This window comes from Thunnus thynnus, chromosome 5 (genome assembly GCF_963924715.1).
Source record: "Thunnus thynnus chromosome 5, fThuThy2.1, whole genome shotgun sequence".
Classification (NCBI taxonomy): domain Eukaryota; kingdom Metazoa; phylum Chordata; class Actinopteri; order Scombriformes; family Scombridae; genus Thunnus; species Thunnus thynnus.
The window spans coordinates 22,682,566-22,708,790 of NC_089521.1; the positions used below are offsets into that span (position 1 = coordinate 22,682,566).

The 26,225-nt window shown below is 40.4% G+C and overlaps 2 protein-coding genes across 3 annotated transcripts; both read right to left on the reverse strand.

Moving 5' to 3' along the window:
- Positions 1-479: 479 nt before the first annotated feature.
- On the reverse strand, positions 480-14,431 carry LOC137183258 (transmembrane and coiled-coil domain protein 3-like). The gene is made up of 4 exons (XM_067590174.1): positions 14,165-14,431; positions 3,749-4,722; positions 3,353-3,488; positions 480-2,864 (listed from the first exon to the last, which is right to left on the reverse strand). Exons 1-4 carry the CDS (start codon positions 14,228-14,230, stop codon positions 2,559-2,561), a joined length of 1,482 nt encoding a protein of 493 aa, XP_067446275.1. The 5' UTR covers positions 14,231-14,431; the 3' UTR covers positions 480-2,558.
- A 4,100-nt stretch (positions 14,432-18,531) lies between these two features.
- Positions 18,532-25,443, reverse strand: nr2c1 (nuclear receptor subfamily 2, group C, member 1). 2 transcript variants are annotated; one of them, XM_067590175.1, is made up of 14 exons: positions 25,328-25,443; positions 23,698-23,832; positions 22,968-23,201; positions 22,731-22,809; positions 22,453-22,632; positions 22,185-22,335; positions 21,703-21,799; positions 21,222-21,409; positions 20,705-20,858; positions 20,452-20,573; positions 20,169-20,311; positions 19,759-19,896; positions 19,504-19,609; positions 18,532-19,410 (listed from the first exon to the last, which is right to left on the reverse strand). In XM_067590175.1, the coding sequence occupies exons 2-14, from the start codon at positions 23,767-23,769 to the stop codon at positions 19,239-19,241; spliced, it is 1,836 nt and encodes a 611-aa protein (XP_067446276.1). In that variant the 5' UTR covers positions 23,770-23,832; positions 25,328-25,443; the 3' UTR covers positions 18,532-19,238. The 2 variants fall into 2 exon arrangements, with proteins under 2 accessions (XP_067446276.1, XP_067446277.1); XM_067590176.1 differs by having other exon boundaries at positions 25,140-25,443.
- Positions 25,444-26,225: the final 782 nt, after the last annotated feature.

Below are 26,225 nucleotides of genomic sequence, written 5' to 3' on the forward strand. Positions count from 1 at the left end.
TTGAAGGAAGTGGTTGTATTGATTATGACACAGTGGGAATGAATCATTTAGATATAAAACATACATAACATCTGGTAGATAACACAAGGATTGAGTAAGATGCTGCAGCATCCCAATATGTTTTCTTGATCTTTGTCATGGCATGAGTGCAGCACCTGCACCCCCTAGTGGTGGTGAGGGAGTGATGAGAAAAATGCTGTATTCAAGAGTGTAATTTATTAGAAGCATTCTTATTATTATTGTTATTATTATTATCATCATCATTATTATTATTATCATGTATGTCTATGGATCTATTTATGGTGCAGAGGGCCCAAAGGGAAATGGAGAGAATAATGCCTTAAAGTTTTTTTTAATGAAGAGTGTGCTGGTACATCCGTGAATGTAAGTAGGTTATTTTTTTTAAAACAAGAACTTTCAGTGAGTTAACAAATCTCCCATCTACTCAATTCCCTCCAAGTCCAAGCATGAGTCACAAGTTGATTAAAAAGATTTGTTTAATTTAACAGAAATTGTCAGACAAAGGCACATAATGCATGAAAGTATAACTGATTGATCACATAGTGCATCAGAGGTGAAAAGAGAATGTAAACCAGATTTGTAGTTCTGAAGGTAAAACTTCCTCAAATATGTCAAACCAGGGACAAAAAAAATATGATAGTCAGTAGAACAACAGACAGACGACAACAAACATCAACACAAACATGTTATTATGGCAGACAAACATTAAAAGTGGTCCATATCTTCACATGATATGCTCACGGGCATTGTTCGCAAGACAAACATAAAATAACACATTAGTCAGTCCAAAAAATAGGCTCGTAGTTCATCATTTAGAGCCTGTCATGTGCTCCTGTCTTCATAGGAGTACTGAAGGCTGTTTGTTGCTTCCTAAAAATAAAAAATAAAAGGAATTGCATTTTTCCTCAGAAAAAGGCCTTGTATCACAGTATAAACCATCGCCTCTCAATCACATTATTAGTAAAACGCAAACATCAAACTGGGAAAACCCCGTAAGACATGACTAGAGCCAAGTTACTGACTCTGTTTTTGTGTTTTTTCGGCGTGTGCGCATGTGTGCCTGCTCTGGAGAGTGGCTCGTGTTGATATTACCACACTACCAGCACGGTAATGCAGTCGGATTGATTTTTGGCCCTTGAGAGAGGAGACAGCTGGTCTTATCAGAGCCCAGCAGTGGCTTCAGTGGTTATGGATCTCTCATGCCAACATTAATGACACTTCCTTACCCGCCCCCCAGCACCAACACCCTGTCACTCCTCCAAAAACACTGACACAAAACGCTCACTCCTAAAAGAATCATTTTAAAAACAGTGCTCTTAGAAATCAAATATATTGCACTTTAAACATCAGGAACAGTAAACAAAGCAACTTTAAGAGATGACTGACCACACAGGGCAGACAAGGCATAAGGAATAAAGAAACTAAACATAAAAAAACAGGATGCCTCTGTGCTCTAGTCTGTAGATTCTTCATTTAAAAAGGAAGAGTTTGGAACAAGAGTTTTTTTGGAAATACACTTATTTGCTTTCTTGCTGAGAATTACATGAGAAGATTGATATAATATGATATAAGATGAAGCTTCTGCCAGCAGCCTGTTAGCTTAGCTTAGCATATAGAATGGGAACAGGAAGAAACAGCTAGCTTGGTTCTGTTAAAAGGTAAACAAAATTTGCCCACAAGCACCTCTAAAGCTCTAAAAAAAAAAAAAAGACAGGTTGTGGATTTACAAGGGAGTTAATACACTTTGGTTTTTCTACAGAATAAACAAGCAAGAAAAAACATGTTAATTAATGAACTTCAGAGGTTTGGACAGAGTCAGGCTCTTCCCAGTCTTCATGATAAGATATGCTAACTGGCTGCTGGCAGTAGGCTTCATATTTACCATAAAGACGTAAGAGCTGAATTGATATTTTCATCTAACTGTTAGCAATTAAGCAAATAGGTGTATTTCCCAAAATGTCAAACTATTCCTTAAAGGCTGACATTAGCACTTCATAGCTGTGGCCAACAAGATACCAAGTTTGAGGTTTTGTTTGCGTATGCATGCTCGCAACAGTTTGAGAGATGTTAAAGTCAGGCTGAAGCAAAATGAGGAAACGCCAAATTTTACTTCATCAACGGATTATTTTCCCGAAAGCTGTGGAAAAGGCTGAGTCCCATGTTGTCGACAGTGAAAATGCACTTCTTTTCACCCTTCCTCTTTCTCGTTAAGAAGGGTACATTAACTATTCATGTCGTGTGATGATTTCATAGCAATCATTGGGGACAAAGTAACAAAAAGATACTGTTATGTAAATATTATTTTTAAGGTTAAATGAAATTGTTAGCTACACACATTCAAGTTCAAGACAAGAGAAAAAAAAAATCATCAAAAAATTTCATTTCAGTCTGACTCTAAAAAAAAAACATTGACCTCTGTAAATGCATGGTAATCGTGTCTTCAGACGATTGTACAACCAATCCTCTGGGACAGTCCTATCCTGACAACTGCCAGCGTCCATGTTAATGTTGTTTTCAGTGTGTACTGCTCTGTACCCTCAGGCAGGCACCAGCACTCTGTCTATGGCATATTGTAAACGGTCCCAGTTCTTCCAGAATATGGTCAAAAAGCAAACTCCCAAGAAGGTAGCCACCACATGGTACCGGCTCCTCATCAGTGGAGCAGCAAACTTGGCAGCGGTAGAGACGCACACCAGGATGACGGTGATGATGGCCAACATTATGTTGATGCTCTTCCCCAGCAAGACTCGAGCGTCGTGGGTCTCGAGCTGGACCGTCTGCTGCTGTTGCTGCTGTTGGAGTTCCAGCTTGGACACTCGCGTCTGACACGACTCAAGGGCTTCCTGGAAAAGATGAGGAGAGATTTTCTGGGTCTTAATGATTCCCAAGTGCCTAAAGGTCAACTTGCTGACTTTTTAATCCTCAATTACCCACACTCGCCCGAAAGATTAATTATGTATCAGTTGAGAAATGTGAGGACAGAGAAGAATTTGTATGGTTATAAATGTCAAACGAGAACAGACTTTCATTTAGAGGCCTTTATTTCCTAGTCAGTGTGATTCTACAGGTAGATGATTAATGTGTCTGTATGTGAATGCTCTCATCAATTGGCCTTTTAAAGCAAGTCAAACAAAAAGTTAGCTTCCAATAACTTAAAATGTTTTAAAATCTAAAATAATGCATTTAAATTTACTCACATCTATCTTAACCAAATGCTGTTATGCCACCATTTTTATGACCCCAACCAAATGACGCAACATGTAAACCACAAGGCCAAACCAAAGTGTACAACTCAACCCTCGCATCACTACATAATATATTCACTATATACCTGTATGTCCCTGGCCCTTTCTTGAGCCTGGTAGGCTACTCTCTCCTCGATGCTGGCCAGTTCCTGCTTCAGATTAGTCATCTCATTTTGGTGAAGCTCCGTCAGGTCGTTCAGTTGGTCTTCCAAACGTTCATACCTGGCCGGCGATGCAGAAATATTAGTTAGCCATTGTTATTTATAGGCGGATTTGAAAGTACTGTTCATGACGAAGTGCTGCGGCAGAAACTAATGTGATGAATTACATGCCATCTACCATTTTCCTCTTAATTCTCTGTAAGTAATGTGGTTGTCTTAATATTTTAGATGAATAGTAATCCATATTAATGTTAGAAATCAGTGCTTTATTGTGTGAGGACAAAGCAAAATTATGTTTTCTAAACCAGACTGTAAACAGACCTGTATCGCTCCTCCTGCAGTGATTGGCTGATGATGCCATAGTCTCTCTTGAACTGAGCCTTCATCTCCTCCATATCCTCCTCCAGCTGGCTCTGGGCATCTTTGATCTCTCTCACCTCCTCCAGGCTCAAAGCCAGTCTGCTCTGGCCGTCTCCCCCTGCCTGCTTACCTTGGCCCTGGCCCTGAGTCTGCACCTGCCCTGCTGACACTCCACCCCCCACTGGGTTCCCATTACTGTCTGCTGAAATTGAAGCACTCCCTGAGGAGCACTCATCATCACTTGGATACTTGGGTTTGCCCACCATGGAGGTACTGCTACTCAGCCCCTTTCCTGCACTGTCAGTCGGCAGAGGAGAGGAAGGGTCCAGAGTGGTCTTGAGGTGGGCGATGTTGTCAGCACTGCCGAACTTGTTCCTGATGAGGTTGGCGAACTCTCTGGGCTTGCTGAAGAAGAAAGGAGGGGAGAGGGAAACACCTGGTCCAATAGTCTTGATCTTGTCCATGGTTGGATGTCGGCCACTGCCCGTCATATCCCTCAGCAGCTCTCTGGGCGACTCCCTGGGTATGGTGCTGTGTTTGCTATGGGACGAGTGAGGGGATGGGCTGTGATGGATTTCACTGTCTTTCATCTTACGATGATACTGCTCCAACTTCTTCTGCATTTGGGCGATGTTTTGAGCTGACTTCTGGTTCTTCTTCTCAAACACCTGCTTGATGCGCCCCACCTGCTGCTTGTCCGCACTGTTCACCAGCTTCAGGTACTCTGCTACATTCTCGTCCCGCGCAGTTTGCTCAATCTTCAGCTGCTCTGTGACTTTCAGTATCTTCTGCTGGAGGTTGTCCAAGCAAGAACGGCTACGCTGGACCTCGAAGCCCGGAGTAGGACCAGGACCTCCATCACTCAGGTCCAGATCCAGATTGTTCTCTGAAGAACCCCGGCGCATCGACACACCAATGCCCTCGGTACTCCGGTCCTACAAGGAAGATAAACACAGATCAGATAGACCATTCAATATGGAGCTTTTGCAAGGATTATCTTTTATTTGTCTGATCAGCAGAACTGGTCATCCAGAAAAGAAAAAAAATCACCTACAATGCCAAATCCATGCATTACAAATATGAGCTTAAAAGGGAATTTTGATCCTTTTTCACACTGGGCCTAATTTTCTTGTTTTGAATATCATTTCTCAAGGCTAATACAGTATTTTATTCACTAGTTTCTTTATAGAAAAACAGGATGGCCAATCTAAACCACTTCATTGAAGGTAAAATGAAAGTGAGAACCCTTAACTCTCCATTCCAATCAACAATTGCACTGCAAAACTGCATATTTGCACAACTACAGACATTTGGGCAAAGTAAGTAACTCTGCAGTACCATGGACATTTACAACAAACAGTTTGCTTTCATTTTCAAACCATTAGTTTTGATAATTGGGTTAAAATTGAGTTTTTTTTTTTTTTTTTAACTTGATCCACTGGTGTTGTTAAGCCCCCCTTGGACCATAGTTGTGTCTACTGGTATCAGTGCTTCCTCATGTATCTAAAAAGCGGCTGCTGAGTAAAATGTTAGGTGATGACCTAATATGCAGATTGTGAAAAAATATATATTTGCTTTCATTTTTATTTATGCCTAATTTGCTCTTCATATACTGTATCTCCTTGTAATGAGTTCCAGCCTCTGCTCTATTCTGCTTTTCTGTTATTGACACTGTGAGACCATCTGGGTGTGTGTGCAATGCTCTCATTTGGCACATCTGTTAGGTTTTATCAGCCAGAATATAATCCTGTTTATCTACAGTATAGCACACAGATGACAAAATTCAGATAACAGCTATTAATGTGTGTGAAATAAATGGAGCGTGCACATCTAATGTAGGTCAGTGATGATGTCACACAAGGCCACAAGGCTCAGGAAATCCCTTTGCCAGACACTGTCCCCTGTTTTACAGTAAATTACCATTTTCCTCATAAAAGCTCAACATTACGGTCAGTTTTTGTCTGATGTGTCAATAGCTCACTGTCGAGCACAGAACTTCTTCTCTGCTGAAGATTTGAGGAAGCGAAACTGAATATGTATAATTGACTCGAAACCTGAAGAGGAAACTGAGAAAAGCACCTAAGACATGATTTAATTAATTTTCGATCAGCATTTTTAGAATCAAAGTGTCACTTCATGTGATAGGGCGCTGTATCTAACAGTGACCCAACAAGCCACGGAATCTTGCAAGTTGATCACAGCACACCCGTATAATGACAGGAGGTGTAAGCTGATAAAGCCTAATACAAAGTGTTGTACAACAAGCACTGAGGGCTGTACAAAGCTGCACTAATCCTTAACAAACGTAACACTGCTAGTTTCAAGCAAAATAAACTGATCATGACTAACTCAAGAAGACTTAAGCGCTCAGTGGCTGCTTAGCATTGCCACAACACCAGAGAGTGGTTACATATTGCAAGCTAAGTACCTTTAAAACTGACTAATACATCTAGAGCTCACCACACAATGACACTCTGTGACACATGACTGTCAGGTGGAACACGAGAGAGGGTTTACCAATAGGTGATTAAATGTGGCCAGACAAAACACACACTAAGCAACTTAGCAGATGCTCTGACTGAAACAAAAAAGGCACACATTCATCAGGAATATTGCTCTCTCAGTTCAATTGAGTTTAAGTAATCCATTACACATAAACCTTCCCATTTACTTGCTGTCAATACTATAACCTTACACTCAATCAACCAGCAAAACTTGTTTTTGAGGGTGACACGGTGAGCAAGAACTTGGCGTATAATCTCTGACATCTCCATTTACAGTGTGACTACAACCTGGTTTCACCATAATGTGCACCACAGAAACTGCTCCGTACTGTGAAGAAAAACTGTGGCGTCTAATCCCCATGTGACTATAATTATGCTTTACATACATAATATATGCTTAGTTATGTGTTGCATGTAACCAGATAACTCCACGCTTCTTTCTACAAGCATGCCTGGGGTATTTCAGCCTCTGTCCTCATCCCACTCTCTCCCCCTCTCTGGCATCTGTCCTTCTTGAACAAGGACTCTTTCTCTGCAGAGAAAAAAGCGCACTTTGTCATGTCCTACCTCTGCTCTGTCCAGGACTGCGCTCTAACGGCCAAGCTGCTGCATATGGATTCACTGGCCTGACGTATAAGCTGAGGAGCCCTGCGCCCAATCGCAACCCTGCTCCTTCCAGAGTGTCGGCAATATCTTTTGTCAAGACAATCGAGATCAGACATAAGCTGCTCCTTTGTCAAACCTGTTTGTCATACAAAAGAGACTAATATCCTCATTGTTCAAGAGGAAGCATAGGGCAGGCTGGAGTGTAGGTTGCTCATATTACTCAGTCTTTTTAGTTTTCAAACAACAAGCACAAAGAGCTGCCTGTTCAGCAAGACTGCATGCTATTTCTGAAGTACTGGAACTAAGCTAGCTCCTCAGGCACTCTCCCACCACCGGCCTCAACTTTGAAATGCTCAGTATTCTCCTCTGAAGCATTAGAGGTCAAACATGGAGCACAGTGGTGTTTAAGTTTATTGCTTCAAGGTGCTGTGATATCACAGATACAGATGAGCGTAAAATAGATCAAATACTGATTTTGCTTCTATTGATCCATCTCTGTTGAGGCCTGCAGCAAAAACAAGACCTTCACAGGAGTGGGGGATGTTTGAAAGAGTATCGATGTAACTTCCATATTCACACTGATGCACCTGGAGTAGTAGATGTCCAGCCAAGAATTGTATTACACAGCTGGAAAAAGGCGTAAACTTCCTCGTCTGAAAACAAGACGTCTTTTGGAAGGATGGGCCCTGATTCATGAGAGCAGCTCAAATAACACTATAACACGACACAGATGTCTTACACACTCTATAGAACCCCAAAAACAAGTATGAAATCTGGCTATTCCCTGATAAGAAATTCTCCAAAAAATTGGACCATTTCAATTTTAATAAGCCTGTTTCCACCGCTGCTGCTACTCAAGATTTCTACCCACGCTGATTAACTGCTGGAACAATCTGAGGGTCTCTCTGGATGAGTGGCTCCACTAAATGAATTAGCCTCATGATGATGAAAATCTGCTAAGGAGCTGCCCTACTTTTCACTCCATTTCTCCCAAACACTTAAGTGGGCACTCTCCAGGGGTTGTTGAGGTAGGTGGGGTGAAACAGGGCAAGGATTGAAGGTCTTTGGGGATACTGGAGATGTCAAAGGGAGTGAAAATCAAGTAACTAAAAAGGCGGCTACAACACAGCAGATGGCAGCAGGAAAGTCTGACGGTTAGGTGGACTGTTTCTAACTGAAAAGCCAGACCAGGCGAGAGTTTGATGAGATGGTGTTTCCATCAACAGCCAGGTGACCTGTCTGGGTGTCCTTGAGCACTGCTAACTGTGTTCACTCGCTGTAATACTTTGGGATTTAAAAGTCTGGCTGTGTGTGGCCCATATCTGTCTAACCATAAAATAAAAATCTGGTCTATCAATGTGAGAAAACCCTCTTGAGAGTCTTCTCACATTTAACTACTCAAACTGTTATCTTGGAAATTAACAAGCCAGGATATCACGCAGTCATACGCCCACTGTTGTTTGACTCACTCATTGATGTTAGTGTGTCAGTAGAGCAGAAGAAGGGAGACAGACAGAAAGTCGGAGACAAAACTGAGCGTGCTAGTGAAACTGAAACAGATAAGAGGATAAGAAAAGAACAAAGGGAGGATGCTCCCAAACACAGTTCGGCACACATTGTCATCTCCACTGACAGGATCTACAGGACGCCTTTGTGGCCCAAGAGTGCCTCCCTCACACCTCATCGCTGTAAGAGCCCCCTGTCTCCCACGCCGCCCTACATAGCACACAGCGTCTGTCCAACACCGTGACCCATTTAATATGATCTGACCCTGCCGAGACAGCATAATATCAAGATCCAACGGCATTAGCCTCAATCTTAACCCAACAAGGGAGAGCTCTGTGTTTGTTATGTTTGAGAAATCCGTCCAAAATTGTAGCTACATTTTAGAGGCAAAGTTAGGGGAGCCGACAGAAACTGCAGATGCTGCTCATCTTGCACTGCAGTGTGCTCATTCTTGGATCAATGATGTTAGTTAGTGATTCACTTTTTCCATGCAAAAAAAGACCCTTCGCTTATATGCCCACTGCAGCACCAAAAGAAAACAGGCAAAGCAGCAATTCAGCATGAATGTCCTGAACTGGAGTGAGGTGAAAAAAAAAACCACACAAATTATTTAAAATTGTGTGTGTGCACAGGGTGTGAACTAAATACTGAGCAGTATTAGTGGAATAAATATTGGTTCAGATTAGCAGGAAGCACAAAAACTCACTGTCCCACCCTATTAGGGGGACATTACAAAAACCAAAGACATTTACTTACGCAAACAGGAAGGCACTGTCCCCGTTGCGAGGAGGTAATGTTTGTAAGTGCACACAAATGCAGCTGTAATCTGCTGATTAACATCAGTTCATGATGTAGGGTCAGGTCGAAAACAGGGGCAGAGACATATGCAAATACAAGCACAGGTGTCTGCAGTGATCTGAAGAAATCGGATCAAAACGATGAGGCTATGTGTGTGTGTGTCTGTTGTGGGGGGTGGGGCGTGTTTTTGCCTCTGTGCACCCCCAAATAAACACACACAGGGCAACATTGCTGGCACACTCATTGAGATGGAACAAAACCGTCCCTTCAGCAGAGAACAGAACCACAGAGGGGAAGAAGCCTGCAGTGCTTATTGGTATTCCCTCCAACTGATCCTCATGGATACAGACACTCTCCCGCTCAGGGCTCACACAGGGAAACGGGAAGAAAATCAGAGAGAGAGAGAGAGAGAGAAAGAGAGAGAGCGACAGGGAGCACATCTTTGATTGTGGTCAGAAAGCTGACCCAACATCTCCTCCTCCTTTTCTCAACTGCATCCCACAGCTGGCCACAGTTTGATTGCAAAGCCTTTCTATAGAGGCCAAACAGTACAGCTCATCAGCATAAAGCAGAAAGAAAAACTAGCAAAAGAGTTTGAAGTCTTAAGTTTCCTGAATGACTAATCCCCGGGAGGTCAGTGGAATGAATTGCTTAAGACGTAATCGCTATTATCTCATAGACAAGCTGGTCCAAGACTAAATCAATAGCCCATTAACACTCCCAGCGTTTTCTTGCCCCCGTGGACTGAGAGAGTATTGAATGGGATTCAATTAAGATAAATATGCTGCTATATTCAACATACTGATTCAAAGCGAGGGAGTGAATAGAGGCGGTGATGTAGCAGGGTAGGTAAAGAGTCAAGCAGCTCATTAACCATGAAAAACATAATAGACCCCAAAAAAGAGAGAGAACGAGAAAATTGCCATTTAATGATTCATAACATAACATAATTAAAAGGCTGCTAATTATACTGATGTGACAGCGAACATGTTTGCCTTGTTTTGTAAGGGTTCATGTAAGGACAAACACGCAGATCTCTACAGAGCCACCATCCAGTAAGGGTTGCGGAAACTAGCCACTCAAACTGAAGTGTTGCATCATCTATGGCCTCTAACCCACTACATTTGCTGCACAAGGACTTTTTGAGGAACAAAATTGGAATGCCATTTGCAGAAAACAAAAGGAGGAAATGCGTAATCGTGCCGCCCCGTGATAATAAACCAGCAAAATAGTGAGATATGTTGTTCCACTATATTACGTTGGTGGTTATACCACAACCGACTAATTGCTTACTTGAGAAGCTGCCTCAAATCAAAGCTCTGCTCTAGAGGGAAGTTTGATTGAAGTTTCATTTCATAAATTTATAAGTGTTAGTATTGTTGTTCACAGGGCAGAAGTTCCCTTAAAGATGCATGACGCCATTAGTGGGTGAATATAAATGTTACAGGATAGGTTCACAATTTTTCAAATTTGTCTTAAAACAACAGTCAGGTGCCCCATATGAACACTGAAAGAGGTTTTCCTCGCTGTAATCGTTTCTAAAGTTGACTGACTGGTAGGTCTGAAGACTCATAAATATACAAGAGAAACTTGCTGCTGCATGATACTCAACTGACTTTCTGGTTGCACAAGACTCACACTCGAGAGAGCGCATTCCTCTCCTCAGTGTCACTGTGTGAAAGCACCTGGCTTTAAATGCATACTCGGGCTGATCTGTCACAAACATGCGGGGATTTCTGAACATCTCATTCATTAACATTAGACAGTTGAATGGTTTTCCCCGAAATTGTTAGTACCATCTGTTCGGGCAATGACTACAACTGCAATGAGCTAAAGCTTTTTTTAGTTTTTTTGAATTGAAAGGATAAAGGGTGTTACAGCCCTTTGAGGCCAATTTGTCCTTCTGGGCTTTATAATTCGAACTGACCAACTTGACTTGACTACATAATTACTCATTTATTTACATTTACATTATTTATTACTCGATTGTGTGGTACATTATTCTGAAAGGGATATGTGCAATGCATTTGAATATTATGTTCAATATATTATGTAGGGCTGCAATTGCGAAGTATTATTGATTATTGTGCCAATTATTCGCTTGATTGATTAGTCGCTTGGTCAATAAAATGCCCAAAATTGTTAAAAGCCCAAGGGGACATCTTCAAATGTCTTGTTTTGTCCAACAAACAGTCCAAAACCCAAAGATATTCAGTAAACTATCGTATATGACAGAAATTATAAGAAATCCTGCAAATGCCAACCCTGGAAAAGCTGGTACCAGGAAATGTTTTGGCTTTTTTGCCCAGAAAATAACAACAATAACAATTATTTTTTATTTATGTACAGTAAATGTAACACTGCATGCTATGATACTGTATATCCTTCTCAGTCCGTGTTTGGTTAAGTGTGTAACCTCCACTACATCTCAGATAAGGTGGAGTCAAGTAAGCGTTTAAATTTAGTCTTGGAAAACTGGGTCAGGTATTGAGTCATTGAGTGACCAGAAAAACAGAAACACCTGTAAGATGGAAAGCAACAAAACAGCTCGGATGTAAATAGCTTACTTAAGATTTTCAGTTTCTGTTTAGACTTTAGTTGTTTTTACATGACCTCACCTCTGTGACTCATTATCAATCTGTACTTTGTACTGTTGTTGTATTGGGCTGCACCATATTGAAAGTAAAGTGGTTGGAGGAGGAAAAATATTAGGAATACCTGCAAATCCAAAACAACACCACAACAAACTACAGCATGAAAAACACCTTACAGTTGAATCAATACTCATCAATATCACCAGATTCAATTCAGAAGTCTTAGTATTTATTACGTGACTCTATTACAGGCTTTTTATTTGTCTTGGTCACTGGTCTATATCTGTATAACAGTGACACCAAATAAGTGTGAGTTGGCCCAACAAGAGACAAAAATGCATGCTCATCTAATTTCGATTAGAGCTGAAACAACATGAAACAACTTTTAGATAATCATGAAGATAATGGTGTGTTTCAATTTAACGCTGCACAGAAGGGCAATTGTGTTGGATGAATATCATGTCATATTTCAAAACTGAAAAAAAAAAACTTTGAAAGCTTGAAATAGCTTGAAACATTTGCTCTTAACCTATTGTTTGCTCTCTGCTGAAGTGCCGTCCAATCACATGTTGTGTTTACCGGGTTAAGTGGGATTGACAGACTGCTCCGCCAATGACTGATGCGCACAGGATACACGAACAGGACTGGAGTGCAGCTCGAGCCACATATTTCTGTCCGAACCCGACCCGAACCTGACAGGTGTTCTATTATTTATGTCTGAACCCTACCCAAGCCCGACACAGTTAATTTAAACTGAAGCACTGAGTTTGTGTTACCCTGTCACGCAATTGTTGTTACCATGGTTACAGCCTATGTGTTGCATTCATGTGTTGTCACATAAATACTGTAACAAACCCCAGCAGTGAACAAGAAGTAGCCCATTTTTACGCCATATTCTCACTAAAATGAATTTAGCACCGTGTCAAGTAGGCTAGCCCAACCGATGTGACCAAACCTGACCCAAACCCAAACATCATTTCCAAATTCTTGTCCAAATCTGGCCCGACCTGTCAGGACCTGTCCATCGGGCTCAGGTCAGGTATCCATCAAGCCACCAGGATGGCGCCGGGCTTTGAAGCTAATTTGACCTAGTGGCCAAACCATGTAATTACAACTTTCAGATCCATCATGGGAAGCACACTGGTCCGAAAAGCATTTTTCCTGCACATAAGCGTGGGAAAAGGAGCAGCTGTAAAATGGTGGATATATTTTTTTGAGTGTTACGACCCCTGCAAAATGACTTGTTTCACTTTCAGAATTTGATCCATTCAAACCGATAACATGTGGAAAGTCTAGAAGAGCCACACAATTTACTTGTTTTATCCCCATTCAAGTTAGCTGGTGGGCTAAACTGGAAGTTAGCCAGCTCAGCCAGCGGGACTCTCTACTGAGCATGTTCTTTTAGTGCACTGGGCTCATCTAAAATACGCAGTATGCAGAAATCCGGAAAATTTCTTTACAGCAGGAAGTGGCTTTTTTTGGCTTCATGGGCTACTGAGCAACTTTCAAAGGAATGAACAGAGCCCGGCCTCCAACGCTGTACCCAGTTTTCTTCATACATCAATGGTATCAAACCACTATTTCAGACCAGAGCTGCAAGACAACACTGCCAGAAATCACGTGATTCACAAGCTTGCAACTGTGCGGGCAGAACTGTGAAAAGTGGGTGTTGTAAACTCAGCTCTGAAATAACAGTCTGCAATAAAGTTTCAAAATAAAGATTTACCCTTTTAAACCCAAGTTTCAATGTTTCAAAACTTTTTTCCCCATTATATGTGCACCAGTGCAAAATTTTTTTAAAAAAAATGCTTCATTTGTGAAGAAGGAAAACTCAAATACAAAATGATGTTTGCAGACATTTGAATTTTTTCAGCCTATCAAAACATTATCCAAGCCTTGAAAACTTAGCTTACAATCTTGCAAAACCTTTTTTATATAGATTTCAAGCTTTCAAACACTGTATTTCAACCTTCCCAAGCTTTCTTTCTGTTTCAAAATATAACATAATATTCATCCCATATAACTGTTCCGCTTGGATATCGTGAAATATGTCCCAAAAAAACTGTCCAGACTAGGATTTTGCCTGCGGCACTCAGTACAGTACTGAGTTTATAGACATACTTATAGACACCTGTGTACCAGTACTACATCTCCTTTCAGAAACGCACAGTTTCGATGTTGTTTGCCCAAATGTTTCACAGGCTTACTGAAGCTCTTTGTCAGGAGAAATATGCAGCTTTCAGGCGGCGCAGCTGCTGCTGGTTTCACATGACGTGGAGATCAACAGACAACAATGTAACGCTGGTACAGTACGGGACCTGCCGTTTTATGACACAATACCGCAAAACACACTCACATGACCCACTCACCATCCGGCTGCTGAGGTATTTCTCCACTTCAGATAAACTTCGCACGGACACGTTGGCGCTGGGCATAATAATCCCGTGTTTGTGGTCAATTTGAAGCTGCACTTCTTCAATTCAGGGGCAGTTTACAACTCAAGCCTGGTCTCGTATCCATGTCTGGCTCCCTCTCTCTCTCTCTCTCTCTCTCTGTCTCTCTCTCTTTCTCCCTGACACACACACATTATGACACACACACACTCGCTGCCCTCTTCTTACAAAAACTATGTGTGAACCCAAACTCCGCCTATTTCTCTCTGCAGGGAGGCTGAGGGAGGAGGGGTTAACTCTTTCAGCACATATGTGTCCGTCGGTGGCAGATAAAACTGCCCTATCAGCAGCTGTGCAGGTCTATGATAAAAGACAGCTACTAAAAATCATCAAAATAATCCTCTGCTCACAATGCTGTCTACCCTTTACTCAGTTTTTAGTGTCTTATATTCAAATTTAAAGGGCCTGTGTGTAAGATTTCGTGGCATCTAGTGGAACAGACTTGGCAGAAATGGAATATAATATTCTTAAGTATGTTTTAATTAGCGTATAATCACCTGGAATTAAGAATTGTTGTGTTTTTGTTGCCTTAGAATGAGCCCTTTGTACCTACATAGGGAGCGGGTCCTCTTCCACGGAGGCCGACATGTTTGTACAGTAGCCCAGAACGGACAAAACAAACACTGGCTCTAAAGAGGGCCTTTTGTGTTTTTCGTGAGTTTCACAGCCACTGTAGGTTCTACATGTTGCAAGGGGAGGGGAGATACATTGAGTTGTCTGCAATCCGCAACCTCATCGCTAGATGCCACTAAATTCTGCACACTGATCCTTTAAGGAATATCTGGAATTTTTGGGAGTGATGAGTAGATGATAAATTATTCTGGGAACCAGTCAAAGAAAAAAGGATGTCTTAAATTAGGCTTAATATACTTTATACTCACTGAAAGATGATTAGGACCACATGTGAAAAATGTATTTGAGTTCTGAGAATATGGTCTGAATTCTGACTTTAATCTCAGAACTCAAATACATTTTTCACATGTGGTCCTAATCATCCTCCGTAGCATATTATTTGTGTATACATACATGTATCAGTGGTGTAACTGTGCCAGGATTTTAGAAACTGATACTGTAGTCATGTAGTCATGAAGTCACCAAATTCAGCCATTGCGACCACTGAAAATTTGACTTCCTACTTGAAGAAGCCTGTCTGATTATCAATAAATAAATAATAACGTTTTTCTCTAATTTTATTAAATTATTAACAGTTATTAATTATCTTGTTATATTTTCTGTAGTGCAGTTTCAAAGGCTTCTCCAAACTGCCAGGTTATAATTATAATCCCTTAATTATATTTCCTTTTTTTTTTAAAAAAAATTTAACCTACAAATAGTCCAATTCAAGGATTTATGTTTTTAAAATATATAAGAAACAACCTTCATGTGTAATTTTAGTGCAACTGTAGAATGTAAACTCAGCTTAAACTCAGTGTCAATGATAGCTACAGCCCTCTATATAAAACAAAGACAAATCCAATTTTTATATTTTAAAAGAAAGAGTTAAACAGAACTACTTAACAAGAAACAACTAATCCACTGTTTATTAAAGGCTATACAGGCTCTAAAAATAGACTGAAAACAGGTACTCAGTATATTTTAAACTATACAAATCACGAATAAAATCAGAAATAAGTAAATAAATACCTGAATGATCCAAAAGGTGTTTAAAATAAGATAAAATAAATATGACTTGAGAGGAATTTGCCTGTTTAAAAAACAAACTCATGTAAAAATCAATGTATTGCAGTTATATGGTGATGAAAATGTGTAACACAAACACAAAATATATGGAATGCCATGTTTGTTTTTCCATTGCTTAATTGTTTGTGTGATTATTTGTAGACTGAATAAATCCATTTTAATTTTAATTTCCTCACTTTATTGCTTGTTTGATAACCTTCTCTAATAAGACTAATAACAAAATGGTGATGTTGTTTTTATGATATCTTCAGAATTATTAAAGCTCTTCAATGTAAGAGATTTTAGCTTTTCTCCTAAAACCAGCTCTGTCACCTTGTTTTGCAACACCTCCACCCATTCCCCTCAAGCAGTCAAACCCAAAGCCCCAAGAGGCCACGGGAACAGTCCATTCACATTCATTCAGCTTGGAATGAGCTAATCCACCCAGTCGTAAACACAAAGAGCCATGTTGCATCACAAATTGCTTAACCTTTACAGTTACAGACAGTCAGTATTTGCAATTGCAAGTTGTTTTGGCAGTTTGTACACAGATATGTGATAAGAAAGGCCTTTTGTTTGGACATAAGACACAGTGAATGCACCATATACTGACATGCGTTAAGCTCTTTGTTTCAAAGAGGGTGAGTCAAGTGATGCAGTGATATGATAGGGCTGTGGTGAGTCACATAAAGAAGAAGTTACTGGACATACTGGACAATGGAAGTCTAAAAGTAGCAGCAGACAATATCGTTCATCTGCTCATCAAGTTTTAATGCTCATATCAGTGCCTTTAATTAGCTGGACATTCACTGCGTAACTACAGCAAAAGAAAGCTTACAGGCACTGTCCTCTGTTCACCCATTTCTGCAGAGACCTAATGAAAAATTGATTGGCTAATAACACACACTGAAAGTCTAGTCCCTCACACAACGCCCTGCAACATCTTCCACCTTCAAGTCACTTGACACGAAACACAACAATAAGGCACTGGGTTAGGATACAGATTTTGCATTATTAATTCAACAGGAGCATGTAAACAATCTGCTGTTTATTGAAGCAGGTGCAAGTTCCAAGAAGCATGATTGATACGTTTACTTAATAAAGCTGTTCCAGGTTTTACGCTGTAAATTTATTCAGATAAGTCAGTAAACCTGCCTCTTGGAGCAGGTACGAAGTGGACAAGTAAACATAATCACAGTCGAATTGTATTTGGTGAGGCAAGAAACAACATGTTGACTGACTCACTGACAAAATCAAAAGAGTATTCATGGAGTCTCTAGACTAACAAAGGTTCACTTGGTGATTCACTTGGTGCGTTTCTCAACTAAAGACTGTTCATCCTTTTTACTACTATGAATACACTATTGATGTCTCTGTCTGAATGTCTGATACTTATCACCTCACAGTTGTGTGCCTCCGCCAACCAGTCAAGTTGCAGTTTACATCCATGTCTGTCCAGAATCATATTTGTTGTGAATACTTTGAAGGAATTTAATGAAAAGTATTTAAGTGTATTTTCCTTGTATGTGTTCACATTTGTCCAATAAAGCTGATTTTGATTGATCACAAACTCGTAGCCATGACAGTTGACAATGCTTCAGATATGGATGTTGCTGCAAAGACGCTACAAATTATAAAACTTGGATGCTTCACACATATCTTCAACCCGGCAGCACAGAAGATCTAAACAATCACCACAGTTTTAAGGTGGGCACCCAAGATAAGTTTCACCAATTCAGTATTTGACCAAATGTGAAATATGGTCACAATCTCCCCGTCTGTTTCTGAGTTATGGCGTTGAATAACAGCCAGAAAAGTGTTTTGCAGAACATTATGAGGTCACAGTGACCTTTGAGCTTTTGGATATAAAATGTCATCATTTGATCATTTTATCCAATTAGACATTTGTGTAAAACTGTCATAATTGGTGTATGAATTCTTGAGTAACGGCCAAAAACATATTTTGTGAGGTCACAGTGACTTTTGACCACCAAATTCTAATCAGTTCATCCTTCAGTCCAAGTGGACGTTTATGCCAGATATAATGAAATCCCATCCAGGCATTCCTGAGATATCTCGTTAACAAGAATGGGATGGACATGAAATCACAGAGACCTTGACCTCTGATTACCAAATTCTAATCAGTTCATCCTTTGTGCCAAATTTGAAGAAATTCCCTCAAAGCATCATTAAGATATTGCATTCACACAGATGGGATGGACAAACAACCCAAAAACATAACGCCTCCAGCCATGGTTGTCACAGGTGCGGAGGCATAAAAACTTCCATTATTTTTTGATGAAGAGTGCCTTTTAACACCTACTTCAAAAACAGCAACATAAAATACACACCCATCCCTTCATCCACACAGAAAGCTTATTACAATGTAGATTGCTGAGGTCTGACATTATATTTTAGGTTGCTTATTTTGTAGTCAACAGCTGCTGTCCACAACACTGGAACAAGAACAAAATTGTAGGACGCAGAGCCTGAAAAACTAGACTATATATTTGCATAGTGAAAAATCTGGTGATGTGAATATTTCCAATTCTTAATGTTATTGTCATTCAAAATGAAAATCTGTAAATAATAGGGAAACATGATTGAAAGAAGTTTTTATTTTCAAATGGCTTAACCATTTTCCATTTTCCATCTTTGTCCAAAAGATGGGATCAGTTCATTACCAAGCAAGTGCTGCCCATTATAGCCTTCTTGGTGCATTCTATATACAAATCTATATACACAGTTACTTCAGACAAGTGATGCTGGCCCTATCCTTTGGATTGGCAAACAAATACAAAATAAAGGTTATAACCTTTAGCAATAACAGCATTTCACAAATCAATTCACATTATGACAAGTTTTTTTTTCCTCATAATTTTTAGAAAATAAAAAAAGCATGACCATGTGTAGGAAAGCAGTGAAAAAGAAACCATCCTGATTCCTTCAAGTACAAGATCTGCAGAAAAAGGGAAAGGCTTGGAGGCGATGAAGCATAAAATACTATGTACAATAAAAAGCACAATCTACTATGCAGGTTTCAAGGGTTAATTCCTGAATGGGCAGATATTGGCAGGCTCACTTGCCACTGGAGTTGATTTTACTCGCTGTCTTTGTGAGCCACACTCTGCTGACTGGTTACTGAGGAGTCAGGAGAAGGAGCAAAGTCATAGTGAAAAGAGAATTCACATAGGATGCTGTGTCATAAATACAGTATGTTATGACCCCTCAGTGACCAGTCTAAGGAGTGCTCTGATTGGCTGTTGAGTGTTCACAGTCCAATGTTTTTTATTACAAATGGCACGGTGTGTCAGACTCCAGAGACCGCCTGGCTGTTATAATCAGTCGACTCCATTTTGAGGATGTACGGTATGATGCTGTCAATCTGCACGTTGCCAATGAGCCCAGCGAAGAACAGCTCCTCAGTGACAGCTGCACTTATCAGCCTGAGGGCAGGAAGACGCAGCAACAGCTTGGATAACCTGAGAGCAATGAGAGGGAAAGGAGACATAAAATTATCATATTTATATGTCTTTATATGTATATCTTAAAATACTCTAGTAAAGCCTACTAACCGATAGGAGTCTTCTGGGTAGGTCCTAGTTACATAGTCCTGCAGCTCCATGTACGCCTTCTCCTGGAACCGCTCTATTTGTGGGGTATTATCAATGCCGGGGTGATCTGATGCAAAAACAACATGCAGACAGACAGACATGAGTCTATGCTTTTGCGCAGGATTTCAAAAACAATAAGGGTTCTGTCCTAACAGGAAGAGAAAAACTTGAAAATATCATTTTTATTTTGTAATTCTCCAACTATTGCTCACATACCAGGGCTAAAGAGAACGATGGCTTTGAGGAAGGCATATTCATAAGCGTCCGGGGACAGTTTGGTCATGCTGTTGCAGAACTCCTGCATCCTCCAGATGTGCTCCATTACGAGTTTTACTCGTTCTGGGGATAACTTGTCTGTAGGACACAAAAACAACAAGTTTAGAGAAGACATGGACATAAGGGGCCAGACAACAACATAGTTTTTAGAAAATTCAAGAAAAATTGTGCCACATAAATTAGAAAGACAAGTTACAAATCTTGACTTATTAGAATATACTCCAGGTCTGCATGGCTGAATTGTTTAACTGCTTAGTGGAGAAGCATGACACTGAAAAACCTTGTTTGGGCTTCGCTTGTTGAATTCAAGTGTTAAACCTTGCAGGCAGCCAACAGAAGAGCCCTCCTACCTTCCTGTAAGCTGGTCTGCAGATGGTTGATAATGGCACTTAAGATGGTACCAACATTCATGACGTTGGAACACTGTGCCAGACCCAAGGCAAACAGCTCATTCCAGCAGGCTTTCATCAAGTTAATGTCATTGTCTTGACCACTGCAAAATAAAATGAAGTTAGTTTTATTTACTGCAGAGAGCTGACATTTTCTAATTGACGTGTATGACACGGTCCAATGCTGCAATATGGGAAAAAGTGTATTTATGAATCAATGAAAAATCTTATCAGAAAGGCTTACCCTAAGGCTTGAAAGGCAGGTATGGAGCGTGCCCAGTGCATAGAGAGAAAAAGTAACCGGGAAGCTGACTCACAGATGTAGTTGACATTGAGGTACTCTGGCACAGGCAAAGGCATCATAAGCTGTAGGACATGGAGAAAACATGACCACAGTGTCAATTGGAAATATGTGTAATTCAGTAAAACATGAGCAGGGATTTTTGGTCTCGGTTGGATTTCATCCTGAGGGTCAAGGTCAGCAGCTGTTCATTTACCTTGAAGGGAATATGGCTGTCAGAGAGTAGAGGTCCCTCCAACTCCACCACGGGACCCGACTGGTCCCCTGACATCAGCTGCATTGTGGCCTCCAAGGACTCTCCTGCTGAGCCGTCACCAGAGTGCAGGACTTTGGCCAGAGTGTCAAACGCTCTAACAATACGCAAAAAATGAACACATAATGCTTATATTAATGAATATACACATTTACATTTAATATGGTGTAGCTCACATAGAAATATAGATACAACTCAAAGCACTGCAGTGCACCCCTGACATAGTCCAAGATGGTACTTTTGATTGACCAAGGCCAATTTGATTAAGCCCCTAAGTGCATAGTCAGAAACCACATGGCCCTACAGGAAATTCTATTAAAGCTTTGTGACAAACAGGAAAAACAGCCCCTGGGTTCTTTCCTGGTGCTCCTGCAGATCTCCAGTACATTTATCATCTTATTCACAAGCAGCTACTGGTCAGTTTCAAAAACTTCATGATTCCTCATGACATCTCCCTCACCGAGTGATATCACTTGGGGTTTGCTCATCTCCGTGGATGTCTGTCATCGAGCCGTCACCGTTGCTAAGCGTTTCAACTCCCATCAGATCATTGCCGCTGTCACTTGCCTCCCTGGCCTTGTTGAGGTGAGCGAGGGACGTCACTACATTTGCCAGCGTACCAAGGTCACCTTGAGATGGGTCATCCTCCTGAAAAGGGGACAATTTACAAGCATGCTTCAGAAACACAATGCTTGAATTTATTTGTGCTGCCCTGACCCATTTAACAAAAATTAGTGCTTATCCACAGAAAACAGATCTTAGGACACTTGCATTATTCATTAACAAGCAATTATTGCTTTGTTAATTATGAGTTATTAATCTGATGTATGATGTCTGATGTAAATCCCAATTATCTCAGTTTCTTTTATATTCAAAGTTAAAATTACATATCAGATTTTTGTTAAATGTTCTGTAATGTAACAGTCAGTAATCAGTGTTACCTTATCAGGAGATGTTGGGATCAAGATGGTGTTTTCCAGCTTGGAGAAGGGTTGTTGGATGTTGAGCAACATGCTTGACTCAAGCAAACTTGTAGACCTGTAGTTAGAGATTTAACATCTCACATATCATATTGTATTATCTAATATGGAACCATGCAATATGATAAAGATCACTAGATGTACAGATGTGTAGTGTACAGAACAATTGAGCGTCATGTTTAATGTGAGGTAATAAAAGTCATTAGTCAGATTTTTACCAGTTAATTAGTTATAAGTGTCAAATCTAATTCAGTTCAAACCAATTCTGCAAAAAAATCCCATCTTTCTCCACCTTATACAGTAATGTTCATATGTTGACGTTGTGTCAGAGAGGTGAACAATTATTAAGTTCACACAAATAGGATCTGAATTAAGGTTGCATTAGACTGTACAGGTGTATCTATAAACTCATTATTTTATTAGGTTTTGTTCAGTGGCTGTACCTGGCAGTTTCCTTGTCAGATACAAAAGTGGGTGTAGCAGCCAGAGGGCTACACAGGTTCTTGCGGATGTAGATCTTTTCAGTGGAGGCTGCACAGTTGACAGATTTCTCTCTGGTGGTCACTTCAACAGGCTTCCTCTCACACTGCACAGCTAAAAGACAAAGCAAAGTGTTCAGACCTTATCAATGCAGGTTCTAAATAGCATATTCACAACTGTTTATACTGTGTATTTCAATCTTTTACAATCCTGTTTATTTTAATCTCTTACAGTCCTGTTTCATGCCGAGAGCTATGCAGCGCTGCAGTCGACAGTACTGGCAGCGGTTTCGGTGAAGCTTGTTGATGGCACACTCTCCTGAGCCCCTGCATGTGTACACCAGGTTCTTCCTAATGCTGCGTTTGAAGAAGCCCTTACAGCCCTCACAGCTGACAGCTCCGTAATGACGCCCTGAGAGAGAAATTGAAACAGGGTCATGTTGGAGAATGCTTGCTTATGAGTGTCACTGAAAAATAATAAAGTTAAAGCAAATTAAACTGAATACCAACCTGAAGCCTTATCCCCACAGACAACGCAGTACTCCACAACCGGCTTGACAATAGACGGGTCTGAGCCTTCAGTTACAAACTGACAAATAACCAGAGACAATAGAACCATTCAACAGGTGGCAAACATTGGAACAAGTCAAGATTGACTAAACATGTCCATGCTTCAGTCACAAGACCTTTCGGTTACTTGTTTATCAAAACTGGCTGGAAAAAGTCATTGACATCCTCAGGCAATACCTGAATCTGCTGCCCAGCCAGTTCAGGGGAGGCAAACAACAGCTGGTTAACCCCAGAACCGTCTGGAGTAGCGAGGATGACCTTGTTGGGTGAGACTTCTTGCTTGGCAAGAATCACCTTCCCACCAGTAGAATAGTCAGCATTTGCTAGAATAAACTGCTGCTTTCCAGGAGAAGATGGCTCAAGTGCTGTGACGATCTGGATCTTCTGGCCAGTCTGCTGATCAGTCACAATCTATAGGAAATAAAAGATCAAAATATAAGGGAGTGCAGACTGTAAATGCAGACAGAGTAGTAGACAAATTAAGCAAATTAAATAATAACAAGGCAAAGAGTCTACTAGACATTTTACTCAAAACCATAAATATGGACCCCATGGTGTCACTGGAGAAAAAGCCAGGGAATCACCAAAGTCACCAGGATTCATTGTCTGGGCATCATGAATGTCTGCACCACATTTCATGCCAATCTAACTTACAGTTGCAGAGATATTTCACTAGCAAACAAAAACTGCCATCGCTAAAGCCATGCCGATAGCATGGCTAAAAAAATACAAAAACAGCACGTGCCATAGGGATACTTTTCCTAATGAGACGTTGTACAAATAAGAGACAACACTGGGTTATGCTGTCAACTATTTTTTATCTTGCAACAATTATCTGCAAATTGTGCATGGGTAATTACTTATACACTAACAAATCATAAATACTGTTTGGGGGTTGTCATATTACCTGGATTCTGTGTCCCAAAGCCATGTTGCTGTCTGCCGACACAAGTTGAATCCTTTGAGTCTGCCCATCCATACCGATACTGCACACATCTACTTACACTGCTTTTCACGTCAGTACCCCATGAGGCATGTACACCTGTCAAGAAAGCATGTTTTACTTTACATTGTATTAAACCACATATGGGGTCAGTCAGTGAGAACATCAAATCCAATAAAAGTCCATATCACAATACTTTTCATCCCAACGCCATAAGTTCCTAGTAAAGACATATATATCTTTAAATACACAAGTATAGTTCAATTTTTTTTCATTTCCTCAAACTTTTTTCAGCTGCAGATTAAAACACATTAGTTGCACAAGTGAATATTTACAGGAGCAAGGGATGTAGGATCCACTCAAATAAACTACAGTGCTCATTCCACTTGTTCCTTGTAATCAAAAGAAAGTGGCAACAGCATGTTTTTGATGGTGTCTGGACAGGAGAAACTATTAAAAGCATATGTGCAAACAGTCAATGTGTTAAGTATTTAGTTTAGATATACTAATGTGTACAAGTGTGTACAACAGTGATTATTTTCAATCAAATATACTGTACCACAACTAAGCAAATAAGACTTAAAAACACGCTACGTTACAACTCATCCTTTCTCTTTACCCTCCCTTTAGGTAGATGATAATTCCGGCGAAACCTCTACCAATGTTACTAAACAATATTAATAGCCATCTTAGTCGAAATTATCTTGATATTATCTTGTACTGAATCGCCGGGAAAATAAAGCATTTGATGTATTACATTGCGTGTCATTAACTAATGTTTGCTTGTGGCCTGAGCTAGCCGGCGCTAGCTCGAAACTGCACTATTGATGGCCTTGTTATAAAATACAGCTTTATATCACCGTAAAATGACAACAAATGAGCAGCGTGGTTACAGCTGCAACACAGACAAGCTCTTGACAGCCAGCTATTTAAAATCGATACGGAAGATAAAGGTATTTCTTTTCCTGTGGGTGAAAGGTCAACATTGAAGGGTTAAAGCATGCTATAGGGTTCAAGGCCCAATGATGCAGAAACGCGGAGTCAACGGCGGGACTTCGGTGTTTGACAGATGGGCTAAAATTGTATTTTTTCTTCAACTGGAGCTCCGATTAGATCGACAATTTAGCAAGACAGCTGATAATCTAACACTACATCATGCCACTGTTACATTCACACTTGGATCGATGTTGTAGTTTCTTATTTTATGGAGATTTATTTAGCCACCGCTAGCATAGCAGCTAACACCAGCTAACGTTATCATGGTTAGCTGGCGCGGCTAAGCTTGGTAGCTAAGTAGCATGCGGGTTAAGAATATAGCGGCGGCCGAATCCCTACTAATAACTACACGTAAGTATGTAGCTAGTAAACTACCAGTGATACTGACATCATTATATAACGTTACTTGCCAGATGTGATGTTTAAACGCTGAGCTCCGGACGACAGTGCTAACGAGCTAGGTTAGCTGTGTGCTAGCTGGTAGCTAAAGGCAGCTTCCCGGCTGTAGACTGAACACTCCCTCTCTTCCTGCCTTTACTGCTCAGTCCTCTCTCCTACACCAAGCTCCCATGCGTCCACTTCAGTAAATATGTCTTACCTGTCAAGAAGATGTTAAGTCAAGTAATGAATTGACTCCAATAAATTAATATTTTAACTGTTTGCTGCAGTTAGTAGGAGGGTCAGAGTTCGTGACCTTTTTTTTCCATCAGTAAACGACTCTTGCACATGCGCAGTAAGGAAGCCGTGGCTCAGCATCTTTGGCTTGTGTTAAGAGAAAATATCAAAAATGTCATAATGGTCTCACTTGGCTTCATTCAGATTTTTGGGTCAGAACTAATGATATTTCTGTGGTAGGCACATTAAGATCACGCAGTATATAATTGTGTGTATTTTCGATTATGAGCTGAATTCACCGGCCACTGTCACATCTAGTCCAGCTGCTGCAACGTAACCATCAGTCAACGCAACTTTGCGGTGAAAATTTGACTTTTTGTTTTCATCAAGTATTTTACACTAAGGCAGATGCAAAACTGCAACGTGTATTCAACCCAGCTATCCGTCCTGGCAAATGCTTTCAACTTTAATGCAAGTTTGAAAAGGTGAAACCCCTTTATATCCACTTTTGTAACCATAAACACCAATATGAACTGTCAGCAATATATGTCAAGATACAGCTGAGGGGTCATGAATAAAGGAATAAGAAAAAAGTACACAAAACGGTATTCTTTCTGACTTTTCTCCAATTTCATTTTTTTTCTTGTAAAATACTGGAAACATTTTAGGACTCTAAAAATCTCAAGGAAAAAATGAACTGCTTAAAACTCAAGTTCACACAAAGACATTAGTTGCTCTTTAACAAGGGGTCACACATTGCTTTTAGGGCTGCAAATAACTTATGTTCATTACAGATTAATCTGTCAATTAATTTCTCGATTAATCAATTAGTTGTTTGGTCTATAAATTGTCAGAAAATGGTGTAACATGTAGATCACGGT

Excerpts from the sequence above, each read along its gene's own strand:
- nr2c1 (XM_067590175.1), bottom strand. The coding sequence starts at position 23,769 with ATGGATGGGCAGACTCAAAGGATTCAACTTGTGTCGGCAGACAGCAAC. Across the intron at positions 22,810-22,967 it reads TGGCTGGGCAGCAGATTCAG|TTTGTAACTGAAGGCTCAGA; the intron begins GTATTGCCTGAG and ends GTTATTTGTCAG. Across the intron at positions 22,336-22,452 it reads TCTCGGCATGAAACAGGACT|CTGTGCAGTGTGAGAGGAAG; the intron begins GTAAGAGATTAA and ends TTTGTCTTTTAG.
- LOC137183258 (XM_067590174.1), bottom strand. The coding sequence starts at position 14,230 with ATGCCCAGCGCCAACGTGTCCGTGCGAAGTTTATCTGAAGTGGAGAAA. Across the intron at positions 4,723-14,164 it reads AATACCTCAGCAGCCGGATG|GACCGGAGTACCGAGGGCAT; the intron begins GTGAGTGGGTCA and ends TCTTCCTTGTAG. Across the intron at positions 2,865-3,352 it reads AAAGGGCCAGGGACATACAG|GAAGCCCTTGAGTCGTGTCA; the intron begins GTATATAGTGAA and ends CATCTTTTCCAG.